Here is a 24,720-nt window from a genome sequence, read left to right as displayed (position 1 = left end):
GTTTGCTCCTGTTCAAAGGAGAAGGTTTAATAAATGTTATCAGGTCCGGTGTTACTCCGACATCATGATGACTCAAAATTGGCTTTAAACAATAGTCTACATCTTTTGTTGTTCATGTTATCAATTATTTAGGACATTACACATGAATAGCCTATTGGTTTATACTAGGTGTTCACAGAATAAAATAATAATTAGAAAGATTATGCAATTAAACTGCCACTCATAAGTATTTACCATACCACCCCCATGCACAATAATTTTGCACCATTTACTTTCACCTTAAGTGTTCTTCACTAATTTAACAATTTTTTCGAAAACAAGGTGACACCCTGTGTTTAGCTCTAATTTAAGCTCTCCTTCCCACGTTAAGAGATTCCTTGCCATGTGCTACAATTATAAAAGGAATGGGCCTTTGTACAAACAGTCCTTTATAAAAATAGATGTTCTTTAAACTGTGCGTGTTCACAGCTTGGTTTTTTTCTACATCGTCACGATGTCATTTCATACCTACTGTTCAATGTAACACTTCATGTTATACATAAGCTTCCTGTACACATAGTGCTCTGATGGATTATTTTAAATGAACTATTTCCAAATATCATTTTTAGTATGATAAAGCCTAAATCATTGTTGTAACTTGTTATGGATGATTTATCACACATTCATTAATGTTTTACGTTTTCTTTTGTGTTAACGTTGATCTGAAAGCTTATTGATGCCACTAGAAATTAACGTTTTACCAATAATGTCAGTATTAGTAACAAGACCATCCTTATAGACCAACTAAGGAAGAAATGGATGATTGTATCAAGTAATTCTTAAGTCAGTTTTATTTGTTAGATGGGTTTGCACTGTTATTTTCTGCAAGTGAATAAAATCATATTCCTTCTTAACTCATTGTTCAATGTTTTATGTTTCAGGCCCCTCTTGAAAAGAACATGCCAATGTTGAAGTAATACAGGTAAAATCCCACATTGTAGATTTTTTTTATCCGTCAATTAACTGTTGGCCAAGTCCTTTCCATCTAGTTTAAATAGTACACGACATGATGTTTCCCATTTGGCTTCACTCACAGTGAAAGGAGTATCCACAATGTGGCCTAATTAGTTCAAGAAAAAACCTGTCGTGCGTGAGGTTACTTTATGCCCCAGTTTGTTTGGTATTATAAGTGGGATGTGGCTGAATAAACAGGAAATCCAATGCACAGGGTTAAAAAACATAGACTAACCTTCCCACGGGCACAAACCGTGGCCCCAAACTATACGTTGACAAAACTAATTTGGTCAAACGAATGATGTGGAAAATACATTGGATTTGCAAAAAAGTAAATCAACTGTTTTGATGGGTGACATTTTTAACCACTGGATTATGTCATCATGGTAATCAAGTTCTCTACAAAGACAAACCTTGTAAAAATATGTTGAATCTGTACCTTTAAAACAATGTACGGAGAATTGATTTGTCTACAGCTACCCTCTGGTCTTCTATCAAGGTTTATAACCAAGCCCAGCCCTGCTTAGCTAGGATATTTTTTCACTGACTATTACCAATGTGCTATTTTGACAATGAACTGTTGTGAAATTCTCCACATAAAAACTAATAGATCACAGTCATTCCAACGGATAGGTCTAAAGAGCCAAATTAATCAGCAATGATGCCCATTTAGGCATATAACCTTTTTGGCAAAGTCATCAACAGCTATTGTTTGAATTCAACCCAGATATTCAACAAACAAAAAGGCCTAGCGAAATGTAATGGATATTTAGGGCTCCCAATTCAATTCTAAAATATCAGGTATCACTGGAAGCGTTACAAAATTTCCCAATTGATATTTCCAATGGAGCCTACTTACAGTGCCTATAAAAGAAAAGTAACATTCACTGTCTTTCCTTGTTAGCAACTCCAGTGTAGATTGGCCTTGATATTTTGGGTCTCCCAGTCTGGTTGCGAAGCAGACGGAACCAGAATATTTGGTTTCTTTTTTTCATCCTGAAAAATTATTACAGCAGCCCAAACGTTGATGCAGCCCACCACTATGCTTTAAAATATGGAGAGTGGTCCTCAGTAATTGTGTGTATGGATTTGCCCCAAACATAACACTTTGTATTCAGGACAAAAAGTAAATGGCCTTGCCACATTTTTTGCAGTATTACATTTATTGCCTTGTTGCAAACAGGATCGCTTGTTTTTGAATATTTATTTTCTGTAAAGGAGTACTTACAATGTTGATCCATTCCTCAATTTTCCCCATGGTTGAAATCCCTGGAGAGGTTTCCTTCCTCTCGCATGAGTTGAGGAAGGATGGCCTGCTACTTTTGTAGGACTGGGGTGTAGATACGCCATCCCAAAGTGTAAATGAATAAACATTCACATCCTCAAAGGGATATTCAATGCTGCTTTTTTAAAAAAATTTTTTTACCCGATTCTACCAATAGGTTGCCCTTCTCGGCAAGCATTGATAACCCTCTGTGTCTTTGTATTGAATCAGTTTTTGACCATTTCACTGCTTGACTGAGGGATCTTACAATTATCTTAATGTATGAGGACAGAATGAGGTAGTCATAAAAATTCACTGTTAAAACACCTATTGCAACACAGAGTGAGTCCATTTAACAACTATTACGACTTGTTAAGCACATTTTTACTCCTGAACTTTAGGCTGCCACAATAAAGGATTTGCAAATGTATTGACTTTCAGGGACATCAGCTTTTAAATTGTTTAATTTAATTGCTTATTAATTATTGAAAAAAACATTTCCACTTTTGAACGATTATGAGGTATTGTATGTAGGCCAGTTACCCTAAAAAAATCAAAATTAATCAATTTAAATTCAGGCTGTAACTTGTAACTTTTTCCACTCAAAATGTGTGGAAAAAAAAGTGTGTGAATACTTCCTGAAGGCTCTGAATGAGCATTTACTGTGAATGTGGTCTCCGGCCTAACAAGGGAACATAGCCTGTAAATTCCGATCAACTGAAGTTCAGCAGTACAGCTGATGTTTGCCGTGATGTTCAACACAACCAAATATCAACATTTGAAGAATCCCACCCAGGGGATGTACTGAACTACGCCTTGGAAGTTCCATCTGTGCCACTGACAGTCTGCCATAATCCAATTAAAATTATTATTTGCACAGAGAAAAATTGAATTAATGTCTCATCTCAACCAAACATCTATGTTAAAGAATGTAAAGTGCATTTAAAATTTGATTTGATTTAGTCCTCTATTCTTTACACTTAAGATTTTTGGTGTTGAGATGCGAGACGTGAATTCCAACACTTCAGTTTATTATTTTGGGTCAGACTTAAGGGAATTAAAGCCAAAACTAAGTCAGTGAACTATATCAAAGCAGAAAATAAAATCTCCTTAAAAATCGTCTGATATTTGGTGCGTTGACGACCAACAACCCAGTTCAATATCACTTTTTAAAATACAATAAATAGCCCATATTCAAGTAAAACAAAATTATATGTTAGATTCACGTCTCCAACCTCAACCAAAAATACAGTTAAAGAATGTAGCCTGATCCTTAATATTTGGTTGCCGTTGTCCACCCAAAACACAGTTCAATATACATTTGTAATACAGTACAAATTACCCTTAAAGTAATCTTAATGTAACACTTCAACTTTTAAATTGAGGTAACACGGATCCATGCCACATTTTGTGAGCTACTGTAACTGATAATTTCTTCATAATCAAAAAGCATGCTGTTCAACGATAGCATCGGGTAAGTCTGGAGAGGTTGCACCATATACTATAATGTAGACCATGATAACATAATTCTGTTATATAAATAAACAAAATATCTTACGTTGTATTCTCATTTTAACCTTAGACTTTTAAGTGGTTGAAAGCGCATTGAGTAGGCAGTTGGATGACAACTAAACCCAAACAATCTGACATTGTCAGAGAAAAGAAAAAAAGCCACATCTCAGACAGCCAAAAAAATAAAATATTTTTTAAAATGGGCAAAGAACACAGAACAACTGCGAAGAGGGGAACTCTGTGGACAAAAAAATTGGGCTTTCTTTCAAAACAACAAGGACATTTCTGTGACCCGCAACTTTTGATATTTAGGGATTTTTTAGTTTATTAAATGTAACAAAAACCAATGGACAGCTACCAATAACTGAAGCTAAAAATAGCTAAGGCTAGCTAAGGGAAGCTAAAWAATGGAAGGCTAGCTATCGTCTATCACTAAGCAATCTAGTGGTTAGAAATTATGTGACCATTACATACACATTTCATAAAAAGTTACCTTCTAAAACCATCAGGGATCAAGGTAAGACTCAAGTGCAGACTGGGTGAAGTAACAATGTTTATTGTAACAACAGGGGCAGGCAAACGACAGGTCAAGGCAGGCAGGGGTRGATAATCCAMAGTAGGAGCAAGGGTACAGGATGGCAGGCAGGCTCAGTGTCAGGGACAAGCAGTGGTCAGGCAGGCGGGCTCGGAGTCAGGACAGGCAAGGGTCAAAACCAGAAGGGTGAGAAAAGAGAAACTGGAAAAGGAAGGCGCTGAGACACAAAACGCTGGTAGGCTTGAACAAACAAGATGAACTGGCACAGACAGACAGAAAACACAGGTATAAATACCCAGAGGATAAGTGGGGAAGATGGGCAAAACCTGGAAGTGGTGGGGACAAGCACAAAGATAGTTGAAACAGATCAGGGTGTGACAAAAATACATATCATTACATTGGTCCATATTTATACATTTACATACACTCATATAAAAGTGAGCTAGCTAGCTTCTTGGCTACACTCAAGTAGCTTGTTTTTCAATCGGTCAAAACAARWAAATTATACATCAAGATGKCCAGAAAAGTGAACACAGTATATTTAAACATGCTATCTCTTGATTTGAAAACGTACAAATGAGTACAAACCGGAACACAGGATACAAAATAAGGGGAAATAGAGAGCAAGCTTCTGTGTTRTTTTCACTGGGCTTCTTCCAACGGTGACAGACCATTGACAAAGAACAGGCACAGGCACCTGCAGCAAAGGAGCTCCGAATGCCTTTCCTTAGTGGGGTAACCCGGCGTATGTGCTAAACAATGTATATACAGTGCATTTTGTTATGTTGCAGCCTTATTCTAAAATGGATTCTACACACAATACCCCATAATGACAAAGCCAAAACAGATTTTTTATAATTTGGGCAAATGTATTAAAAATACAAAACAGAAATACCTTATTTACATAAGTATTCAGACCCTTTGATATGGACTCGAAATTGAGCTCAGGTCATCCTGTTTCTATTGATCACCATTGAGATGTTTCTACAACATGATTGGAGTCCACCGTGCTAAATTCAATTGATTGGACATGATTTGGAAAGCTACACACACCTGTCTATATAAGGTCCCACAGTTGACAGCATGTCAGAGCAAAACCAAGCCATGAGGTCTAAGAATTGTCTGGAGAGCTCAGAGACAGATGTGTCGAGGCACAGATCTGGGGAAGGGTACCAAAACATTTCTGCAGCATTGAAGGTCTGCAAGAACACAGTGCCCCCATCATTCTTAAATTGAAGAAGTTTGGAACCACCAAGACTCTTCCTAGAGCTGGCCAAACAGGGGAGATGGGCCTTGGTCAGGTATGTGGCTTGGTCAGGGATACTGGACAGAGCTCCAGAGTTCGTCTGTGGAGATGGGAGAACCTTCCAGAAGGACACCATCTCTACAGCACTCCACCATCAGGCCTTTATGGAAGAGGGGCCAGACAGCACATGACAGCCCGCTTGGAGTTTGCCAAAAGCACCTAAAGGACTCTCAGACCATGAGAAACAAGATTCTCTGGTCTGATGAAACAAGATTGAACTCTTTGGCCTGAATGCTAAGCTGCACGTCTGGAGTAAACCTGGCACCATCCTACGGTGAAGCATGGTGGTGGCAGCATCATGCTGTGGGGATATTTTTCAGCGGTAGTACTGTGAGACTAGTCGTGATCAAGGGAAAGATGAATGAGCAGAGAGTGCAGAGAGATCCCTGATGAAAACCTGCTCCAGAGCGCTCAGTACCTCAGACTGGGATGCGACCCTAAGCAAACAGCCAAGACAACGCAGGAGTGGCTTCGGGACAAGTCTCTGAATGTCCTTGAGTGGCCCAGCCAGAGTCCGGACTTGAACCCGATCGAACATCTCTGGAGAGACCTGAAAATAGCTGTGCAACGATGCTCCCCATCCAACCTGACAGAGCTTGAGAGGATTTGCAGAGAAGAATGGGAGAAACTCCCCAAATACAGGTGTGTCAAGCTTGTAGTGTCATACCCAAGAAGACTTGAGGCTGTAATCCCTGCCAGAGGTGTTTCAACAAAGTACTGAGTAAAGGGTCTGAATACCTATGTAAATGTGATATGAAAAAAATCTTTGCTTTGTCATTACAGTGTGTAGAATGATGAGGGGGAAAAAAACATTGAATGCATTTTAGAATAAGGCTGTAACGTAACAAAATGTGGAAAAAGTCAAGGGGTCTGAATACTTTCTGAWTGCAGTATCACCATGGAGGACTAATATAATAATAAATAAATAATCACTTTTAACGCACTTTAATTATTATACTCATGGTGTCTAAGTAGCCTTTTTACAGAATGGAATTACAGAATTTGAAATTCCACATGTGGGAACATTGCTACAGCAACATGTTAACATCAGCTTTTCACATACAGTATGAGGAGAATAACACTTTTTCACCCCCACATGTGAACTTGCAATTCCACATGTGAAAGTGAGATTTTTTACATGTGGAGTTTTCTTACATGTGAAACTGCAAATGTGACCGTCACGTGTTCATTTTCACATCTGTCCTCTAGCGGAACCAGTGGACATTACAGACTTATTATAGAGACTGAAGTGATGCAAGTGAAAACTACCACACCCTTCAAAAAGGTTACATGCCCATTTCCTCCCGTCCAATTGCTCAGCTCTAGAATGTGTGTGTGTGTGTGTGTGTGTGTGTGTGTGTGTGTGTGTGTGTGTGTGTGTGTGTGTGTGTGTGTGTGTGTGTGTGTGTGTGTGTGTGTGTGTGTGTGTCCAACATGATTGGAGTGTAGTAGAGAGAGGCCAGCAATGAATCGGACTGTATAATAGGCCACAGAGTTACTGTAGGGGTACCACCACCATACGTTACTGTGAAATATGTTCCCTCATATGGTTCAGGAGGGAAAGCAGTACTAGCAGCAAATGAGCTCTGTAGATCTGCACAGAATGGCATAACATTCCTTCCAGATAGGCTTTTGACTAAGCATCATTTTAAAGCTAAACTAATGCTGAAATGATAGTAATTTATCTGTCGTCATTGTAAATTCTTGGCATATCTATTGTGTAACAAAACCAAGCAATTCTACCATTAGATTTTGTCTTACAGTACTGTAGCTGTATTCTAATTTATTCAAAACAATTTRAAAGASGCTTCTGGCTGTTGGTAATAGTGCACCTAATCAAGGTGTTCTCTGCTTTATCAGTAGCACCCTTAAACAGAGGCACCCTACCTCTTTAATCCAACTCCTATTACCATAATGAAATCCCCAGTTCTATTACAAATCCTTTCTGAATAACTGCGTGCCTAGATCTGAGGAAGAACGTAGGCCTACAAGYCTATACTCATGAAGGCTGTTCACATTGCTACCTGAGGCTACTATCCTTTTAGTATAATAATCAGACCTTGTCTTCTCCTAATCAGCCTCCACCTCTGATTGTAAGACCATGAATACAATCATTTATCACAGTAGTTATTCTTCTGGTGTTACGCAAAGAATTAAGAACAAGTCGAGACTTGTTCCAAAGTCTCAGCTGCCCCATGTAGTTCTGGTAATTCTCTTCGCTAAGCCTAGAGCTACATGGCCTGATGTCATGTGACCTCCGTTTCTTCCCCGGTGGTTTGTTCTGTTTGTTTGCCTCTTCTGGTGGCGTCTCTTCCCGGCAGAGACCGGAGACCCACATATGGTGTTAGGCCTGGCAGACTTTAGCTGTCTGTCTCACTGAGGCAGTTGCCAGAGTTAGTAGGGAGTCTGAATGACAGGATTAGCCAACACACACACACAGCAGACACACCCCCACACACACACACACACACACACAACACACACACAACACACACACAACACACACACACACACACACACACAGCACACACACACACACACCACACACAACCACACCACACACACACACTACTCATCCCCAGCCCTGCCCAGCCCTGCTAGTACACTGACCCATAATCTAACTAGGTGTGTAGATGTTGCTATTCCTGTCCCTGGTCACTTCTAGAAGTCTCCTGACTGAGCCACTTCCCTTTCAAGTGTATACAAACAGAGGAGCACTACTGTTGCCAAGTCTGAATTACAACTGAGTTGAGCTTCAATCTGCAGGTTCTCRAATCAACAAATAAACCCCCWCTAAATMGGCCTATTGTTGCTTTCTTTGCTATATGGAAATATCCATAGTTAAAGACTAGTTKATATTACYGTATGTGTTTCTGGCATCGAAAAATTGGTCCATACAGGTAGTGTACTATCAYTCTAAAGTACACAGAAAATAGAGCTGTACTTCACAGGAAATATACTTAGAGCCAACAAGGATGTCTGTCCATCTGGGTGTTTTCTTTGTGGGGGGATGAAGATTAAGTAGATTGTGGGTGGGGATTGTATCCCCTGACCCCTGTCCTACTTTCAGTGAGAGTTGCATTGGAACACACACACAGGATTAGGATTGGCGGATATAGGCTCTCTCATGGTTACTCTGATGAACTGAGAGGCACTCAGGAAGAAGMCCAAATGCCAGTTAGTAGTTAATCCAGAGTGTGGGTGTCATCGGCCAATCTTCAGACYACTGCCAAGGTGGTGTCAGTATACTGTGTCAGTATGGCACAGTGTTTGTCTAATATAGACACAGTGATGATAACTACCAATCAATGGGTCAGTGGCAGTGCAAGTGGTCCTGTGTGGCTTAGTCGGTAGAGCATGGTGCTTGCAAAGTTAAGGGTTAAGGGGTTCGATTCCTGCAGGGGCTACCCATATCTTAAAATGCATGCGTGCATGACAGTGAATCTCATTGGCTAAAAGAGTCTGCTATATGGCATATTATTATTATATATCAAGTGTGAAGACTCCAAGTTGGCCCACACTTATCTCATCACATGGCCATCTTGTGACATCGAGAAGATGGTGGGTGTGATTCTCTGCCCAGGCGTTGCTGACGCATGCCAGATCTTACAACGCCTGGATAAGGTATTTTACGTATCAGCTAATCACATCATATTTTATAGCAATCTGGTGCCCGACTGCACAGTCGATTATGTGGCATGMGACCATTGAATGATGCATGCAACATTTGAGCAGGGGAAAGCGACTGGTCGCGTTGATAGGTAAAATGCCTATCCAGGCGTTGTAAGATCTGGCATGCGTCAGCAACACATGTGCAGAGGAACGCGCTCTATGGCATACATCTTGATCTGATTGGCTTTCACAAGCCTACTGAGATGGGTTGTAAGAGCCTACTACCAGCCAATGGGTGTTCTGTATGTGGGTATGCCAAGAATTCAAGAGCTGAAGTCACAACTTCTTTACCAAATAAAGTGTTTAGTTACTTCCCTCTAGTGGTGAATAGCGTAACATTATTATCATTATAAAATCTAACTCTCATCTAACTCCTATCATTTCATGAATGGACCAATTCCAGATATCTATTTTCTTCAGAGGGAAATGTTCTGGGAGTCGCTGCTAGCAAGGTACCTCACCATATAGAGTTCATTACTTTGCGGAATAGATCGTCCCCAACCTTCCTCAACCTTTCCGCCACTCAATTCCAGTGAAATGCTCTACTTATCTGTGCAAACGCTGGCGATGGGACTTGATGATAACCCGTCGAGTACATCAAATATGTTAATAGATGCAATGTAATTAGTAGAAGTTGATGAGGAGMGGTGTCCCTGAACACAGATTGAATCCAGAGGAAAATGAAGTGTCTTTGTGTGTTGAACGAAACATTAKATTTCCTTCTCATAAAAGCAGTGTTCCCTGAAGGATGTGACTTTCTCTCCTCACCCATATCATAAACAGTGCGTTTTTTAAATCTGATGGGTGCTACATGATGACGTTTTGCTAACGTTTTTCCTGTGTCTTGAAACTTGAAACMTGTCCTCTATGTACAGCATGGGTGCCACCTTGTGGCAACGAGTCCAACATTACATTTCTAGAGATCTTTTAAATGGCAAGCTAAGGGGATCAGTGGAATAACTGGTTAACCTAAAGCCCCACTCGAATGCATGACTTACAAGCAATATATATATATCCCAGTTGAAGTAGAAATTTACCAACTGGAGAAGGGGAGAGAATGGAAGAGAAGGAGAGAAGAGAGAAAAGGGGAGATAAGGGAGAGAATAAGAAAGGTCAGAGAAGAGGAGAGAATGGTTGAGGAGAGAATGGTAGAGAAGGGGAGAGAAGGAGAGAGATGAGAACATACTGTATGTCCTCAGATGACCAAACCTCAGCGTTGTTTTCTTAGTTCTACCCCTGGTTACTCCCCTAGTCAGTGTCCAGACCACTAGAGCTCCCTGCACTCTGCCAGGGATGAGTCAGCCACTTGGCAAACCTTTTCAACTCAGCGAGAGGCTCTGACCTGTAGCCATGGTTACAGCAAAACACAGGGAGGCCGCATTATCTCACACTACAAAAGCTGACATCTCTCTTTTGGAGAGTTCCAGCGAGAACTTTTTTCTTAAACATTTTAAGGGGGGATTTTTAACTTGTAAGATGTAAACTCAAATGTTACAAAAACTTAGAATACTGAACTAGAATTCTTATCTAGAATCTTTATTTGCTATARCAATTTTGYACTTYTAAATTCATGATATATTGATGATGATATTATTGCCTTAACTCCCTTATCTTACCTCATTTGCACTCACTGTATATAGACTTTTTGTTTTKTTTTTTCTARTGTATTATTGACTGTATGTTTTGTTTATTCCATGTGTAACTRTGTTGTATGTGTCGAATTGCTATGCTTTATCTTGYCCAGGTCGCAGTTGCAAATGAGAACTTGTTCTCAACTAGCCTACCTGGTTAAATTAAATAAAGGTGAAATAAAAATAAAATAAATAAATATATACCCATTGATTCTTGAAGAATATAACATATCAATGAGCTTAGTTCAACTGTCGTACCCCATCAGAACACAAAATATAAGCTTGTTTTTTACTGCAATGTTTGTAAACAATTTAAAAGTAAACAAACACTGTATAACCTCAAAACATCCATGATATCCATGATATACATTATATCCATGATATCATGGATGGTCAGTCCTTGCATCCATAGCTCTGTCTATGAATTTCAGAGTGATTACATTTCTCCAGGCCCAACCCTCAGCTTTTTACCAAAATAGAGGTGGGGTAAGCACTTTCTTATTGTTTCAATGAAGAACTCTTGCTTTAAGCCACAAGTATAACAAATCTGTCTACCAACATCTCCAAGCCATATAATACAGTTTTGGGGTTGGGTTAACACCAGTATCAATAGCAATATTAAAGACATTGATGGATCGCTAGCTGATATGGACAAGGAGTGACAGTCACACTCACATCCTGGTACTACAACTCCTGCCCTGAGATGACTAGTCAATGGGAYCACGTGATTGGTTGCTTGGCTGGTCTTTACAGAGCCCTGTCTGTTGTGTCTTCACTACTATCCCAGCATCCCCCATAACAGTGGCTCATCATATGCATCTCTTAAAGATGGGAAGTCACAAGTCCACCACACCTGTCAGACCCACCAGACCCAATACAATACCTTATTCTGTTCATCTTGAACTGTATGAACCCTTTGACCTGAAACGTGATACACTGAAATAATGCTGCATTTACCATTACACCGATTTGTTTGTTCTCTTAGGATCAACATTGATCAGAGAAACAGAGAGACAGAGAGACAGAGAGAGAGAGAGATGAAGAGACAGAGAGAGAGAGAGAGAGAGAGAGAGGAGAGGAGAGAGAGAGGAGAGAGAGAGAGGAGAGAGAAGAGAGAGAGAAGAGAGAGAGAGAGGAGTAGAGAGAGGAGAGAGAGGAGAGGGAGAGAGACGAGAGAGGAGAGAGGAATGATTATTCTCAGCTCGGAAAAGAAGTCAGTTTGGCGTTCAATTGATGGTGGCATGTGATATGATCAGAGGATTGTTCGGGATTGGGTGGATTTTTCTCTGAGCTCAGCTAAAATCATCTAGAAAAACTCAAACTCAACCTCCTACCAATAACATTTTCCAGAGRGTAGTTTGTTTTATGCTTAATGYATGAGTTGGAGAGAGAAGAGGTATGAAAATGATAGATTGTGGGATTTGACCGGATCTGTTTCTATGGTCATCTGACTACAATGACTATAGACAGTCTTTCAAAGCAAGCAACGGTGATTTCTTCACACAAGAACAACTGTTTTCGGRGGACAATGGTCAACTGTTGTCAGAAGTATGTGAAATATATTTCGGAAGAGACAAAGAAACATTTATCAATGCTGCAAAAAGCACTTTCTCCCAAATGCTTCCTGAGAAGAATGCAAAACAGATGCTGGCCAGAGAGTTGAGAGAGTTTGTGGGAGGGTGAAGTGAGTAGAACAGGAATTCAATGTATTCTGGAACTTGATCACATTTGTTTTCAACCTCTTTTTAATTAAATGGTAAGGGATTATGTTGCTACTSTAGGTTAAGCTTTTTGTATCTTGTGCATACCTAGACTTTAGACGCCTCAAATTTGGAAGACTTAGCTCAATAGTAAATAAACGAAATCTGAGCCCTCTCTATTTCTGCTCTAGTTAACTGTAAACACTTWTCATTCCTACAGTTCAGGCATATATTCATCCTGGTGAAACAACACAACATATTTCACTTTTTTAACATGAGGTTGACATGGATGGCTGTGCCTACTTAGTAGTCAGGGAATGCATAGGGCACACGTCTGGCCAACTCCACAAGTGAAAAGAAACGTGTTCATTAACATGCACAACCATCCATTTCCTCTGAAACAGGCCATTGTCTCAGACAAAACGCTGGTGGGGATTGTGGCAACCAGAAGGTCCAAAGTCTGAGGGATCAATACAAATGGCCATGCATAGAAAATCCTCTTTACAATTACAGGTAAAGTGGTTTAAGGGTGGAGGTTAGGGAGACGTATAGGGGGAGAAGGTGAAAGGCCTGTTTGTGCATTTTAGCCTAAATCATTTCGCAATACTTTAAACGGGGGTATACAGTTCGTAACTGTAAATTGTCTAACCTTTTTAAGGACCCAAAAAATGTATTGCCTGTACAATCATATGAACATTAGATAGCCTATTATGATATAACGCACTCTTTCTTACACATCAGTTGTAAACCTGGAAGCTCAAATCCACAAATTCAGCTCAAAGCCATACTGTCATTCAAAACAATGGTATTCAAACAATACTGTAAATTGACCATTTTAACATGGTAAAAGACTGGCATAGCCATCAATGGTGAATTCTGTGTGAGAATACAGTGGAGTGAGAGGGTGAAAAAGAGCCTATTGGTCAGTGTGCTGGACTGGCAGGGTGGTTGACCAGAGGCACTAGGCCCTCCCCACARCAACTATAAAAGCCTATACTCTTTGTCCCTCCACAGCCACTACTCACTCTCATCTGCAAATAACCTTTGTTTTCAGTCCGAGACACACTGGTAAGTCAAGATTTTTTATTGTATCTGCTGTTTCTTATTGAGTTGATCTTTAACTGGAGGCATTCGTTTGATTTGGGGATTTGTACCGTGTAACGACAGGCTTAAAATGTTATTTTAAATTGTACGAGTATCTTGATTACTCCCCGCTAATCACTGTGCTGTCCTTTTTTGTTGAGAGAGAGAGGTCTGAGAGATAGAATGTCATCATCTGATGCATTGAAGTTACATGACTGCTTACAGGTGTAGGATCTTACTCTTTCATTCACCCTGTTGCAGGTTCCTCCAATGCAGGAACTGTAAAACTTGTAGTATATTTGAGGTTAATGAATTAAGATCCTACATCTGTACGTGTTGTTTATGTCACATAGTAGGCCTAGAGATGAAATGTTTTTTGCTCTACTTTGTAGATCACATTACAGACCACAATGACTGATCTGGAGAGTTCACTGGCCACCATCATGGAGGTGTTCCATAGGTACGCAGAGAAAGAAGGYGACAAGCACAAACTAAAGAAAAGTGAACTAAAAGACTTGATCAATGAGGAGCTACCAGCCCTTACAGGGGTGAGTATATCACTACCACATTTCACTACAATATTTCATACTTCATTGTTTACATTGAACATGCAGTTTGGATCTAGGCTATGGTTACAGCGTAACGCACGTTTATCAACGCATCATATATAATTCTACAGACTTTGTTGCACTAAGCTCGTGAGCCATTCACACATTATTATTRTAGAATCAATGGGTGAAATGACCATAAAACCAGCTGTAAATATTGCAGAATGCACCTTTAGTCATCAAATATGACCTTATCTATCTCTGTTTATCTGTTTTTGCCCTCAGCAAGTGAAGGACCAGGCCACTATGGACAGTTTGATGGAGAGCCTGGACACGGATGGAGACTCGGAATTAGACTTCCAAGAGTTCATGACATTTGTCACCATGGTAACTGTCTGTTGCCATGATTTCTGCGAGCACCATGAGGATGAGTAGCTAGGCACCAGTTAAACAAGAGAGAGAGAGAGAAAGCCAGTAAATTATAAAGTAGGAACTTTAGTTTGATAAAAAACTTAAATGTCAATGAAAACTTTGTATTTTTCCAGTTGGTCCCATTTAGATTCAATAGGTTTCTTTTACCCTGTTTGCCTACAAAGGGTTAACGCACTTTGTTGCCTGTGTCTTGTCAGAGTTGACAAAGCCAAATTGGTTTAGTCCTGAAACTTCATAGAATAGTTTTTTGCCAACAAAGCTCAGAGCACTTTTCTTGTACACTAGCTAAGAACCAATGTAATAGATTCATGCATTTCTGRGGCTCTAAATTGGTTAAATTGTTATCACTAACAATGCATGTATAATCAGCTACCCCATTCATTGGACATGGTTTGGCAAGTAAAACAAATATTCTCCAGTTTGATTTTGACCCCCCCKAAAAATGTTGAATTCCAGCCAATATCTTGAATTGAATTCTGTTTTTATGAAAATGGTTTTCAAATTGAACTGTGCTTTGTGAGATGCTATTAAAAGTATAACATAGATAATCAATAAAGATGATAAAAATGAATACAAGGACAGACTTTTCACCAGTTACACCATGTCCTTTTTACTTGAGATTCCTACAATTCATATTTCTGTCTCCTGTAGAAAAGTTGTGATGTGTACCCCTATGTGGCAGTGTTGCTCCATGACAAAAGCATCGGCGCTTCCTGGATGTACGTAAAAGATATTGAATCAGTGACACAGAGAATGTATYCATCTWCCTGATGCATCTTCAGTAAACATCTCTATGCTATCATGACTACGTGCCATACGTGCCACCTCTTGATGTCTGTCGCCAATTCTGTGTTTTAACTGTATTGGGAATGAAGAGACAGCGAAAGCAATAAACGGAGTGGTCTACTGAGCCAATGGCAACACTCTCCTGGGAGACCATGTTCTCAGAACGTATATACACAAGGGCTGACACAGGATGAGATTTTTCTCTCTGAAAAAACACAGTCAATCCAAACAGTAAAACCTTTTAGAGTGGACACGAAAGGGGACAATAGTTTTGTGATGCGATAGGTTAAACATGGACCACATTGATCAGTTTACTGTAGCAGAAGCAGAATTACTGTAGATACATGATCCACTAAATACACAAACATGTAGCCACTGACAATGGATTCTTCTATCACTCAGATCAATGGTACTGTCAGTTGCGTCATGCACCCCAAAAAACTGAGGAGGGCGGGAGGCACAAAGTATGTGAGGATGCTGGGGGGGGGGGGGGGGTTGTTCGCAAGGGTGCTAGGCTCCCCATCCTAAGTTAGAGAATTTCGAATTTTTCAAACACCTGAAACAGACTTTCTGCAATCTAGAGCCATAATCATTACGCTTGATTCTGTCAAAAAGTATATGTTTATTTTTATGCACATCTAAGCATACCTCTTGAACTGTCTGGTCCCTCTAAATGTTTTTTTTAAAAAGAAACAAAAATATGCATCTCTGCTAAAAGCTGAGTAAAAGATTGAAAGGAATGTGAGTCTTATTCAGTACATTTAGTTATTGCTTGCTTCTAAAGTCTACCAACCTTGCCAGCTAAGATAGTTAAACGAGCTGACTGTTCTAACTTGGTAGTCTGAAATGGCTTTTTCCTATGGACATGACAGCGGCTGGGTATACTTATTGTGGATATAAAATGTAAAAAGTATTTATGCAAGCGGGACATAAACGCCTCATTTAAACACCATTCAACACAGGCTGCTGCATCTGGTGCTGAACATAATAATAAGGTATAGAGAGCTGCCTCAGCCCCAGTGTGAGACCAAGAAATAAAGGGGATGGGCAGTGCGCCAAAACTCTGAGGGAACATTGTGAGTTGGCAAATAGCTTGTTTTTGCTCCTCAATAGAGACAGACATTAATGGCATTTGGGAAAAGTTTAATTGGACTATAAATCTCTGACGCACTTACTTGATGGATTCCTGGTCATTTTGACACGACTAGGCAAGATGTGGTCCCGTGTGGCTCAGTTGGTAGAGCATGGGTTGTGGGTTCATTCCCCACGGGGGGACCAGGATGAATATGTATGAACTTTCCAATTTGTAAGTCGCTCTGGATAAGAGCGTCTGCTAAATGACTTAAATGTAAATGTAAGATGTATGTGTTGCGTGTGAGACAGCAGAATGTTACTATACACACGGTGCATCTGTTAAAACATGCATGCACTTGTTGAGCGAGTGCGCGTTCACAAAATGCATCCTTCTTATTGGTTGTAACCATCTTAATTGGCAGGGCCTCATTGGATAATGGCCTGTGGTATATCCCTGCTACCCTTTGAGCGGGCGCAGACGGAGAGATCTACGGATGTAGTCATGTCGTCTCCTCTGTCAAAGGCTTAATAAACGGCCGYTTCGAGATGCTCTCCTGTACACTGCCGTGTTCCTTATTCAAGAGCAAACTAACCCTTTAACCAGGAATGTAACCGTATGTTTGCGCCTGCGTTATTCAGATATGCCTGTGGTGGTCACACCCAAAAAAACATCTGCTTGGCCACGGTGTCTAATGAGTCAGTACAATTTGGAACATATTGTTCAATATACATGGCAATTAAAAGACATTATGAAGCTTCTCATCAGTCCCATCAGACCCTTTAACACCTCCCAAGGAGCTGCAGGTGACAGGTGGGCTTGAATATTGTGTAGTAGAAGTGTTGTGGAAATGGCTTGTTGAGACACTGACAGATGGTCCAAAAATAWCTCCAGCTGTTTCGTTACTTGAGTGGACTGTAATAGACCTTATTCACGTGGGATATTCCACCTGTAATTAGGTCATACTGTATATATATTGGCTCCGTCTCCATACACACCTCATTACATAGAGGTAGATCTCGTATCCATCCACTTAGACATTAGCTGGAAAGTAGAGATGGGACCTCCTTTTAATCTTTCCATAATTATTTGCAGTCTAGGTTACATTATGCCGCTCTTATGCTACTCTTTATGCTACTCTAAACAAAGGGATTAGTAACGGTACGTGTGTTTTTGGGCTGGAAAGGATCACTGTACGCCTTCAARTCCTGTTCTATTCAAAGATGACAAAGCATAACAAATGACTTTGCAGAGAGATTTTTGTTTTTTTTACGATATGTGAACTGCTGGTGCGTTGTGTGTGTGTGTMTTAAGCACTCCRGTTTCTGATCCAACAATACYCCCAGCCGGACAATATATTGAGTTCCACTGCAATTCATTCTGGGAGTTGATCTAGGAGAGCTGTGATGGGGACTCWGTGGGGTAAATTGTATGCCACTTAAATTCCCATCAARCCATCTGTTCTGTTTATTACCCCCTGCTGAAGTTTGMACATTGGATGTGACATTTCAACGCTGAAATACTCTGGAAAACCCATCTCTGTGGAGGCTACCTYTAAATATGACAATGACATACTGTGGGATCAAATGATGCAATGACAATATTCCCTGTGTTAATAGGTTGTTAATGGGCTATCAGCATGTCGCAGTATCACAGTCTTCTCTCGTGATCTGCGTCCCAAATGGCACCATAMTCCCTATTTAGTGCACTGATTTTGACCAGGGCCCATAGGGTAGTGCACAAAAGAAGTGCACTCTGTAGGGAATAGGGTACTATTTGGGACATATWCATTGTGTCTCTGCAAAACATTGTCGTGGCATGACAGTGCATCTCCCCTGCTGGGACGAGCAAGGTCTAAAGTGGAAATGGGGAGCATTGTCACTCTGGTGGGTCGATTGCTTGTTCCTTTTCCCATAGTCACCAACAGAGGAACCATCTGTTTCATGGAACTAGATTGGTTACCACAATGGGACTCAATGGCAATTACTGACATAGACTGACTGACTGTGGGACTTTTATTAATGACATTCAGGCACCAATGGGGACTTTCCTTTCATGACATACAGTATACACTACCAGTCAAAAGTTTTAGAACACCTACTCATTCAAGGGTTTTTCTTTATTTTTACTATRTTCTACATTGTAGAATAATTGTGAAGATATCAAAACTATGCAATAACACATACYCAATCATATAGTAAKCAAAAAAGTTAAACAAAAGAGATTCAAATTCAAATAGCCATCCTTTGCCTTGATGACAGCTTTGCACACTCTTCGCATTCCAGCTTCATGAGGAAGTCACCTGGAATGCATTTCAATTAACAGGTGTGTCTTATTAAATGTTAATTTGTGGAATTTCCTTCCTTCTTAATGCGTTTGAGCCAATCAGTTGTGTTGTGACAAGGTAGGGGTGGTATACAGAAGATAGCCTTATATGGTAAAAGACCAAGTCCATATTATGGCAAGAACAGCTCAAATAAGCAAAGAGAAACGACAGTCCATCATTACTTTAAGACATGAAGGTCAGTCAATATGGAAATTTCCAAGAACTTTAAACGTTTCTTCAAGTGCAGTCGCAAAAACCATCAAGCGCTATGATGAAACTTGCTCTAATGAGGACRYCCACAGGAAAGGAAGACCCAGAGTTACCTCTGCTGTAGAGGATAAGTTCATTAGAGTTACCAGCCTCAGAAATTGCAGCCCAAATAAATGCTTCAGAGTTCAAGTAACAGACACATCTCAACTTCAACTGTTCAGAGGGGACTGTGTGAATCAGGCCTTCAAGGTCGAATTTGCTGCAAATAAACCACTACTAAAGGACACCAATAATAAGAAGAGACTTGCTTGGGCCAAGAAACTCGAGCAATGGACATTAGACCGGTGAAAATTTGTCCTGTGGTCTGGAGTCCAAATTGGAGATTTTTGGTTCCAACCGCTGTGTCTTTGTGAGATGCGGTGTGGGTGAACGGATGATCTCCGCATGTATATTTTCCACCGTAAAGCATGGAGGAAGAGGTGTTATGGTGTGGGTGGGGGTGCTTTGCTGGTGACACTGTGATGTATTTAGAATTCAAGGCACAATTAACCACCATGGCTACCACAGCATTCTGCAGCGATATGCCATCCCYTCTGGTTTGGGCTTAGTGGGACTATCATTTGTTTTTCAACAGGACAACGACCCAACACCTCCAGGCTGTGTAAGGGCTATTTTAACAAAAAGGAGCGCGATGGAGTGCTGCATCAGATGACCTGGCCTCCACAATCCCCCGACCTCAACCAAATTGAGATGGTTTGGGATGAATTGGACCCGGAGAGTGAAGGAAATGCAGCCAACAAGTGCTCAGCACATGTGGGAACTCCTTAAAGGCTGTCATCAAGGGAAAGGGTGAATACTTTGAAGAATCTCAAATATAAAATATATTTTGATTTGTTTAACACMTTCTTTGCTTACTACATGATTCCATATGTGTTATTTCATAGTTTTGATGTCTGCACTATTATTCTACAATGTAAAAAATWGTTTAAAAAAAGAAGACAAACCCTTGAATGAGTAGGTGTTCTAAAACTTTTGACTGGTAGTGTATGTAAAACTTTTTTTTTATTAACCTCTCCAATGCGAGAAATGGTAACAGCGATCCTAAGGAATCAAGGGCATTAAAAAAAATCCTTGACATCTCCATTGGCCGATGGTATTGTCAGCCACTAATGTTTTTTTGGCTGACTGTAGCACCTGTGTGTCACAGATTGGCATTTATTGTCATGAATCTTGACCTGGAGGCAGTTCTGCAGATAAAGAAAATAAAGAACAAAAAGCAAATTTTTGTTTTCATMAATTTTTACGACATAGKCYATTTTGMTTATGCAGCTGGCCCATCTAGTGCAGGTCTACCTCCAGGAAAGATTCATGACAGTAAACGTCAACCTGCCTGTGGGTCCGGCCCTTGAGGATTAGGAAATTGTCAGTGACAACTTGTAACTTTTTTACTCTGGACAAGTCCCACACTTTATCACCACAAAGGTAAAGATTTTTGTTCGGTGAGTGTTGCAGGTAAGCCGACTGATTAATTTAATTKATGATTGACTGAGAGATTGAGAAAACATCGCCCCGGGGCAAGCATATCAGTATGTTCCAGTCTGTCCACCCCTGAGACAACATCAGTATTATCAAGTTTCAATTATCTTTAAGATCTGTCCTACAGGGAAAAGAATACACATCTAAATCCATTAAATCAAGTGAACATGAACTCGGTTGGAATGACATCAGTTCAACCAGTCTGGTATTAGCTTTTAATCCACAAAAAGTGAAGCTTTTGTGAAAAGATAAGAATCACGGCAAATGASACCTAATCAGTTGCATTCAATGTACAGAGCATTTGCGTCAACATCGATACGCGTTTGAAATGCATCAACAAGTTTCTGGTTTTAATGACACTGAATAGTTTTTCACACGGGTTTGGAGGAAATATTTCCCTTTCAGCCACAATTGGTATCTGTTTTCTAGCAGAGGAAAAAATAAAGTAAAGAAAGTTTCATATCCATTTTCAGAAATGTTGGTCAATTATCTTTTATTGTTTAATGAAATTATGAAAGAAGTGCATTTTTTCACTATCTAATCATGGGGATGTTCAATGGCAGACTTGATGGTTTAATTTCAGTCTGCTAGTTTTTACACAGTCAAATGTAGCAAATAAATACATATTTTATATGCTGGGTTCATATCTATGGCCAGATCGTACTGTTACGCGTGGCGGAGCAGGTGAACCCAGGTGCAGACTCAGACGAGGAGACAGGGATAAGGTAACTAAGGTATTTATTGAAAAGCGGGGGGGAGATGGGGTGCAGGCCAGGGGAAGTTTGGGCGGGTAGCAGGGAACCAGGAACTGAGGCTGAGGCAAGGAAAGTAGGGGCAGGGTAATCAGGTCCAGCGCAGAATCCAAGGAAGCAGTAGAGGGCAGGGAACCAGGACTGACAAGACGAGGGACCGGAGACAGGGACCTGAGTCAGAGTGGACGGAACTGTAGCTGAGAGAAAAACAGGCACAAAAGGATAACAAGCTCTATGTCGGAACAAACAGCTTGAACCGCAGACTGACTGAGCAGAGGCTACGATCTGGCAGAGTGGAAGTGGCAGGGCTGAGTAATTGTAGAGGTCTTGATTATGGAACAGGTTGCAGCTGATGGGGATCTGCTCTGCCTCTAGCACACCTGTCTCCACTCARACAATCACATACACCCACACAGAGAGACAGAGGGAGAGAACACTGGGGGAGTGGCGGCAGGTTAGGGAGACGCAGGATGAGAAGTAGAGGGCGTGGCAGGAGCAGATGTAACACTTACAGTCAGTGCATTAATTTTACGATAGCTAGGTGAGACAGAGAACATTCCATTCCAGCTAAATAATAGATACAGTTGAACTCTGAAGTTTTCATACACCTTAGCCAAATACATTTAATCTCAGTATTTCACAATTCCTGACATTTAATCCTTGTTAAAGTTCCCTGTCTTAGGTCAGTTAGGATCACCACTTTCATTTTAGGAATGTGAAATTTCAGAATAATAATAGAGAGAATGATTTATTTCAGCTTTTCTTTCTTTCATCACATTCCCAGTGGGTCAGAAGTTTACATACACTCAATTAGTATTTGGTAGCATTGCCTTTATATTGTTTAACTTGGCTCAAATGTTTTGGGTAGCCTTCCACAAGGTTGCCACAATAAGTTGGGTGAATTTTGGCCCATTCCTCCTGACAGAGCTGGTGTAACTGAGTCAGGTTTGTAGGCCTCCATGCTCGCACACGGCTTTTCAGTTCTGCCCACACATTTTCTATAGGATTGAGGTCAGGGCTTTGTGAAGGTCACTCCAATACCTTGACTTTGTTGTCCTTAAGCCATTTTGCCACAACTTTGGAAGTATGCTTGGGGTCATTGTCCATTTGGAAGACCCATTTGCGACCAAGCTTTATCTTCCTGACTGATGTATTGAGATGTTGCTTCAATATATCCACATCATTTCCCTTCCTCATGATGCCATCTATTTTGTGAAGTGCACCAGTCCCTCCTGCAGCAAAGCACCACGACAACATGATGCTGCCACACCCATGCTTCACAGTTGGGATGGCTTGCAAGCCTCCCCCTTTTTCCTCCAAACATAATGATGGTCATTATGGCCAAACAGTTGTATTTTTGTTTCATCAGACCAGAGGACATTTCACAGAAAAGTACAATCTTTGTCTCCATGTGCAGTTGCAAACCATAGTCTGGCTTTTTTATGGCGGTTTTGGAGCAGTGGCTTCTTCCTTGCTGAGCGGCCTTTCAGGTTATGTCGATATAGGTCTTGTTTACTGTGGCTATAGATACTTTTGTACCTGTTTCCTCCAGCATCTTTACAAGGTCCTTTGCTGTTGTTCTGGGATTGAATTGCACTTTTCGCTACAAAGTACGTTCATCTCTAGGAGACAGAACGTGTCTCCTTCCTGAGCGGTATGATGGCTGTGTGGTCCCATGGTGTTTATACTTGACGACTATTCTTTGTACAGATGAACATGGTACCTTCAGGCGTTTGGAAATTGCTCCCAAGGATGAACCAGACTTGTGGAGGTCCTCCAATTGACTCAAATGATGTCAATTCGCCTATCAGAAGCTTCTAAAGCCATGGCATAATTTTCTGGAATTTTCCAAGCTGTTTAAAGGCACAGTCAACTTAGTGTATGTGAACTTCTGACCCACTGGAATTGTGAAACAGTGAATTATAAGTGAAATAATCTGTCTGTAAACAATTGTTGGAAAAATGACTTGTGTCATGCACAAAGTAGATGTCCTAACCAACTTGCAAAACTATAGTTTGTTAACAAGACATTTGCGGAGTGGTTGGAAAATGAGTTTTAATGACTCCAACCTAAGTGTTTGTAAACTTCCGACTTCAACTGTACATCGCGTTTTATAAAAAATAAAAAAAATGAAATGTATGAATACGAAATCTGAGAAAAGTAATATTTTACAAACACATGAAGGTACCTAATTTCTGKTCAAAAAACACAAATGTGAAAAATGTGTGGATATAYTGTTTAGGAAATAATAAACTCTGTAAATATACTATACTGTAAGTCCTGCTGGTCCAGTGATAAATGACCTGTATCATYTATCAGCCATGCAGATAGATCTCCAGTGATCTGTAGTGGCCTTGTAAACAGTGCAGCAGATGCAGATGCGGGCCAGAGGACAGCGACAGCCCCAGGTATGTAAGCCACATGGACATGTAAATCCAAAATCCTCTAAATCCCTCTATAGGGAGCGACTTCCACAGCAGGGTGGGACTCAAGCACGATCTGTCTTATTCTGTTTCCAAGGATAATAAAAAAATACTAAGCCTGGCCGAGGTACAAGGATAAGCATACTATAAACATGCATAAGGCCGATCTGCACCAGATAATACTGTGGTGAAAATGTTTTTTTCAGATTAAGCATTTTTTTTATATGCTTAATCTGGGTCTGGTAAACTCCTAACCAACATTGTTTTCCTGGTGTCCTGTTTCTGTTTCTGGTACCATTGGAGCTGTTTTGAGAATGATGATAGTCCCTGACAGGAGAGCTACATTTATGTCATAATATTAATTCTATAAAATCATGCATGTGGGTCAGGTTTGTCATCTGGGGACTATGAAGTCTAATCATCAAGTTATCGCTACATTTACTGTAAAGCGCTTTTTTTATGACGATAAACCTTTGCTTAAAGGAGTCTTCATGGTTTCATGGTCATAATGTTGGCATGGCCAGGTGACTCTTGGCTTCTGGAATAATCTACCTTTAACAACATTTTTGAAATMACATTTTGATGACATCTGCAGCAACATGGGTCATTGTTCTAGTTGTGGATCATTAGGATAATATCACTATCATGATGCCATTACAGGCGTACAGATCTACAGATCATAGACTGGTTTTGTACAGGCGAGAGGACTATATTCTCCTTGTTAAACTCAGYTTGTATGTTATCCTTTAACAAGTACCGATCTATAATCTGAGATCTTGAATTTGAAGTGCGCACTGGAAAGCTTCCGGAGTCTGTGTTTAGCCCCACCAACACTTGCTTTAAAGTTAAAACTCTGTAGACAGATAAACTAATGGCTTAKATCTCTGAGAGCACAGTTGTACCCTTGGTATTCTGACATTAGCTACGTAGGCAAACTAG

General features: G+C 40.4%; 1 protein-coding gene across 5 annotated transcripts; it reads left to right on the top strand.

Annotated features, from left to right (window-relative positions):
* Positions 1 to 12,241: 12,241 nt before the first annotated feature.
* Positions 12,242 to 15,264, top strand: LOC111970979 (protein S100-B). Of its 5 annotated transcripts, XM_070445964.1 has the most exons (5): positions 12,242 to 12,597; positions 13,018 to 13,126; positions 13,628 to 13,681; positions 14,089 to 14,244; positions 14,530 to 15,264. In XM_070445964.1, exons 4-5 carry the CDS (start codon positions 14,107 to 14,109, stop codon positions 14,677 to 14,679), a joined length of 288 nt encoding a protein of 95 aa, XP_070302065.1. In that variant the 5' UTR covers positions 12,242 to 12,597; positions 13,018 to 13,126; positions 13,628 to 13,681; positions 14,089 to 14,106; the 3' UTR covers positions 14,680 to 15,264. The 5 variants fall into 5 exon arrangements, with proteins under 5 accessions (XP_070302065.1, XP_023853541.1, XP_023853540.1 ...); XM_023997773.2 differs by lacking the exon at positions 13,018 to 13,126 and having other exon boundaries at positions 12,242 to 12,461; XM_023997772.2 differs by having other exon boundaries at positions 12,242 to 12,461; positions 13,018 to 13,681.
* The last annotated feature ends 9,456 nt before the right edge of the window (positions 15,265 to 24,720 follow it).

The sequence above is a fragment of the Salvelinus sp. IW2-2015 genome, linkage group LG12 (assembly GCF_002910315.2).
Source record: "Salvelinus sp. IW2-2015 linkage group LG12, ASM291031v2, whole genome shotgun sequence".
In the NCBI taxonomy this organism is placed as follows: domain Eukaryota; kingdom Metazoa; phylum Chordata; class Actinopteri; order Salmoniformes; family Salmonidae; genus Salvelinus; species Salvelinus sp. IW2-2015.
The sequence above is the reverse complement of the archived record's forward strand: the minus strand, read 5'-3'. Positions and strand labels throughout refer to the sequence as shown.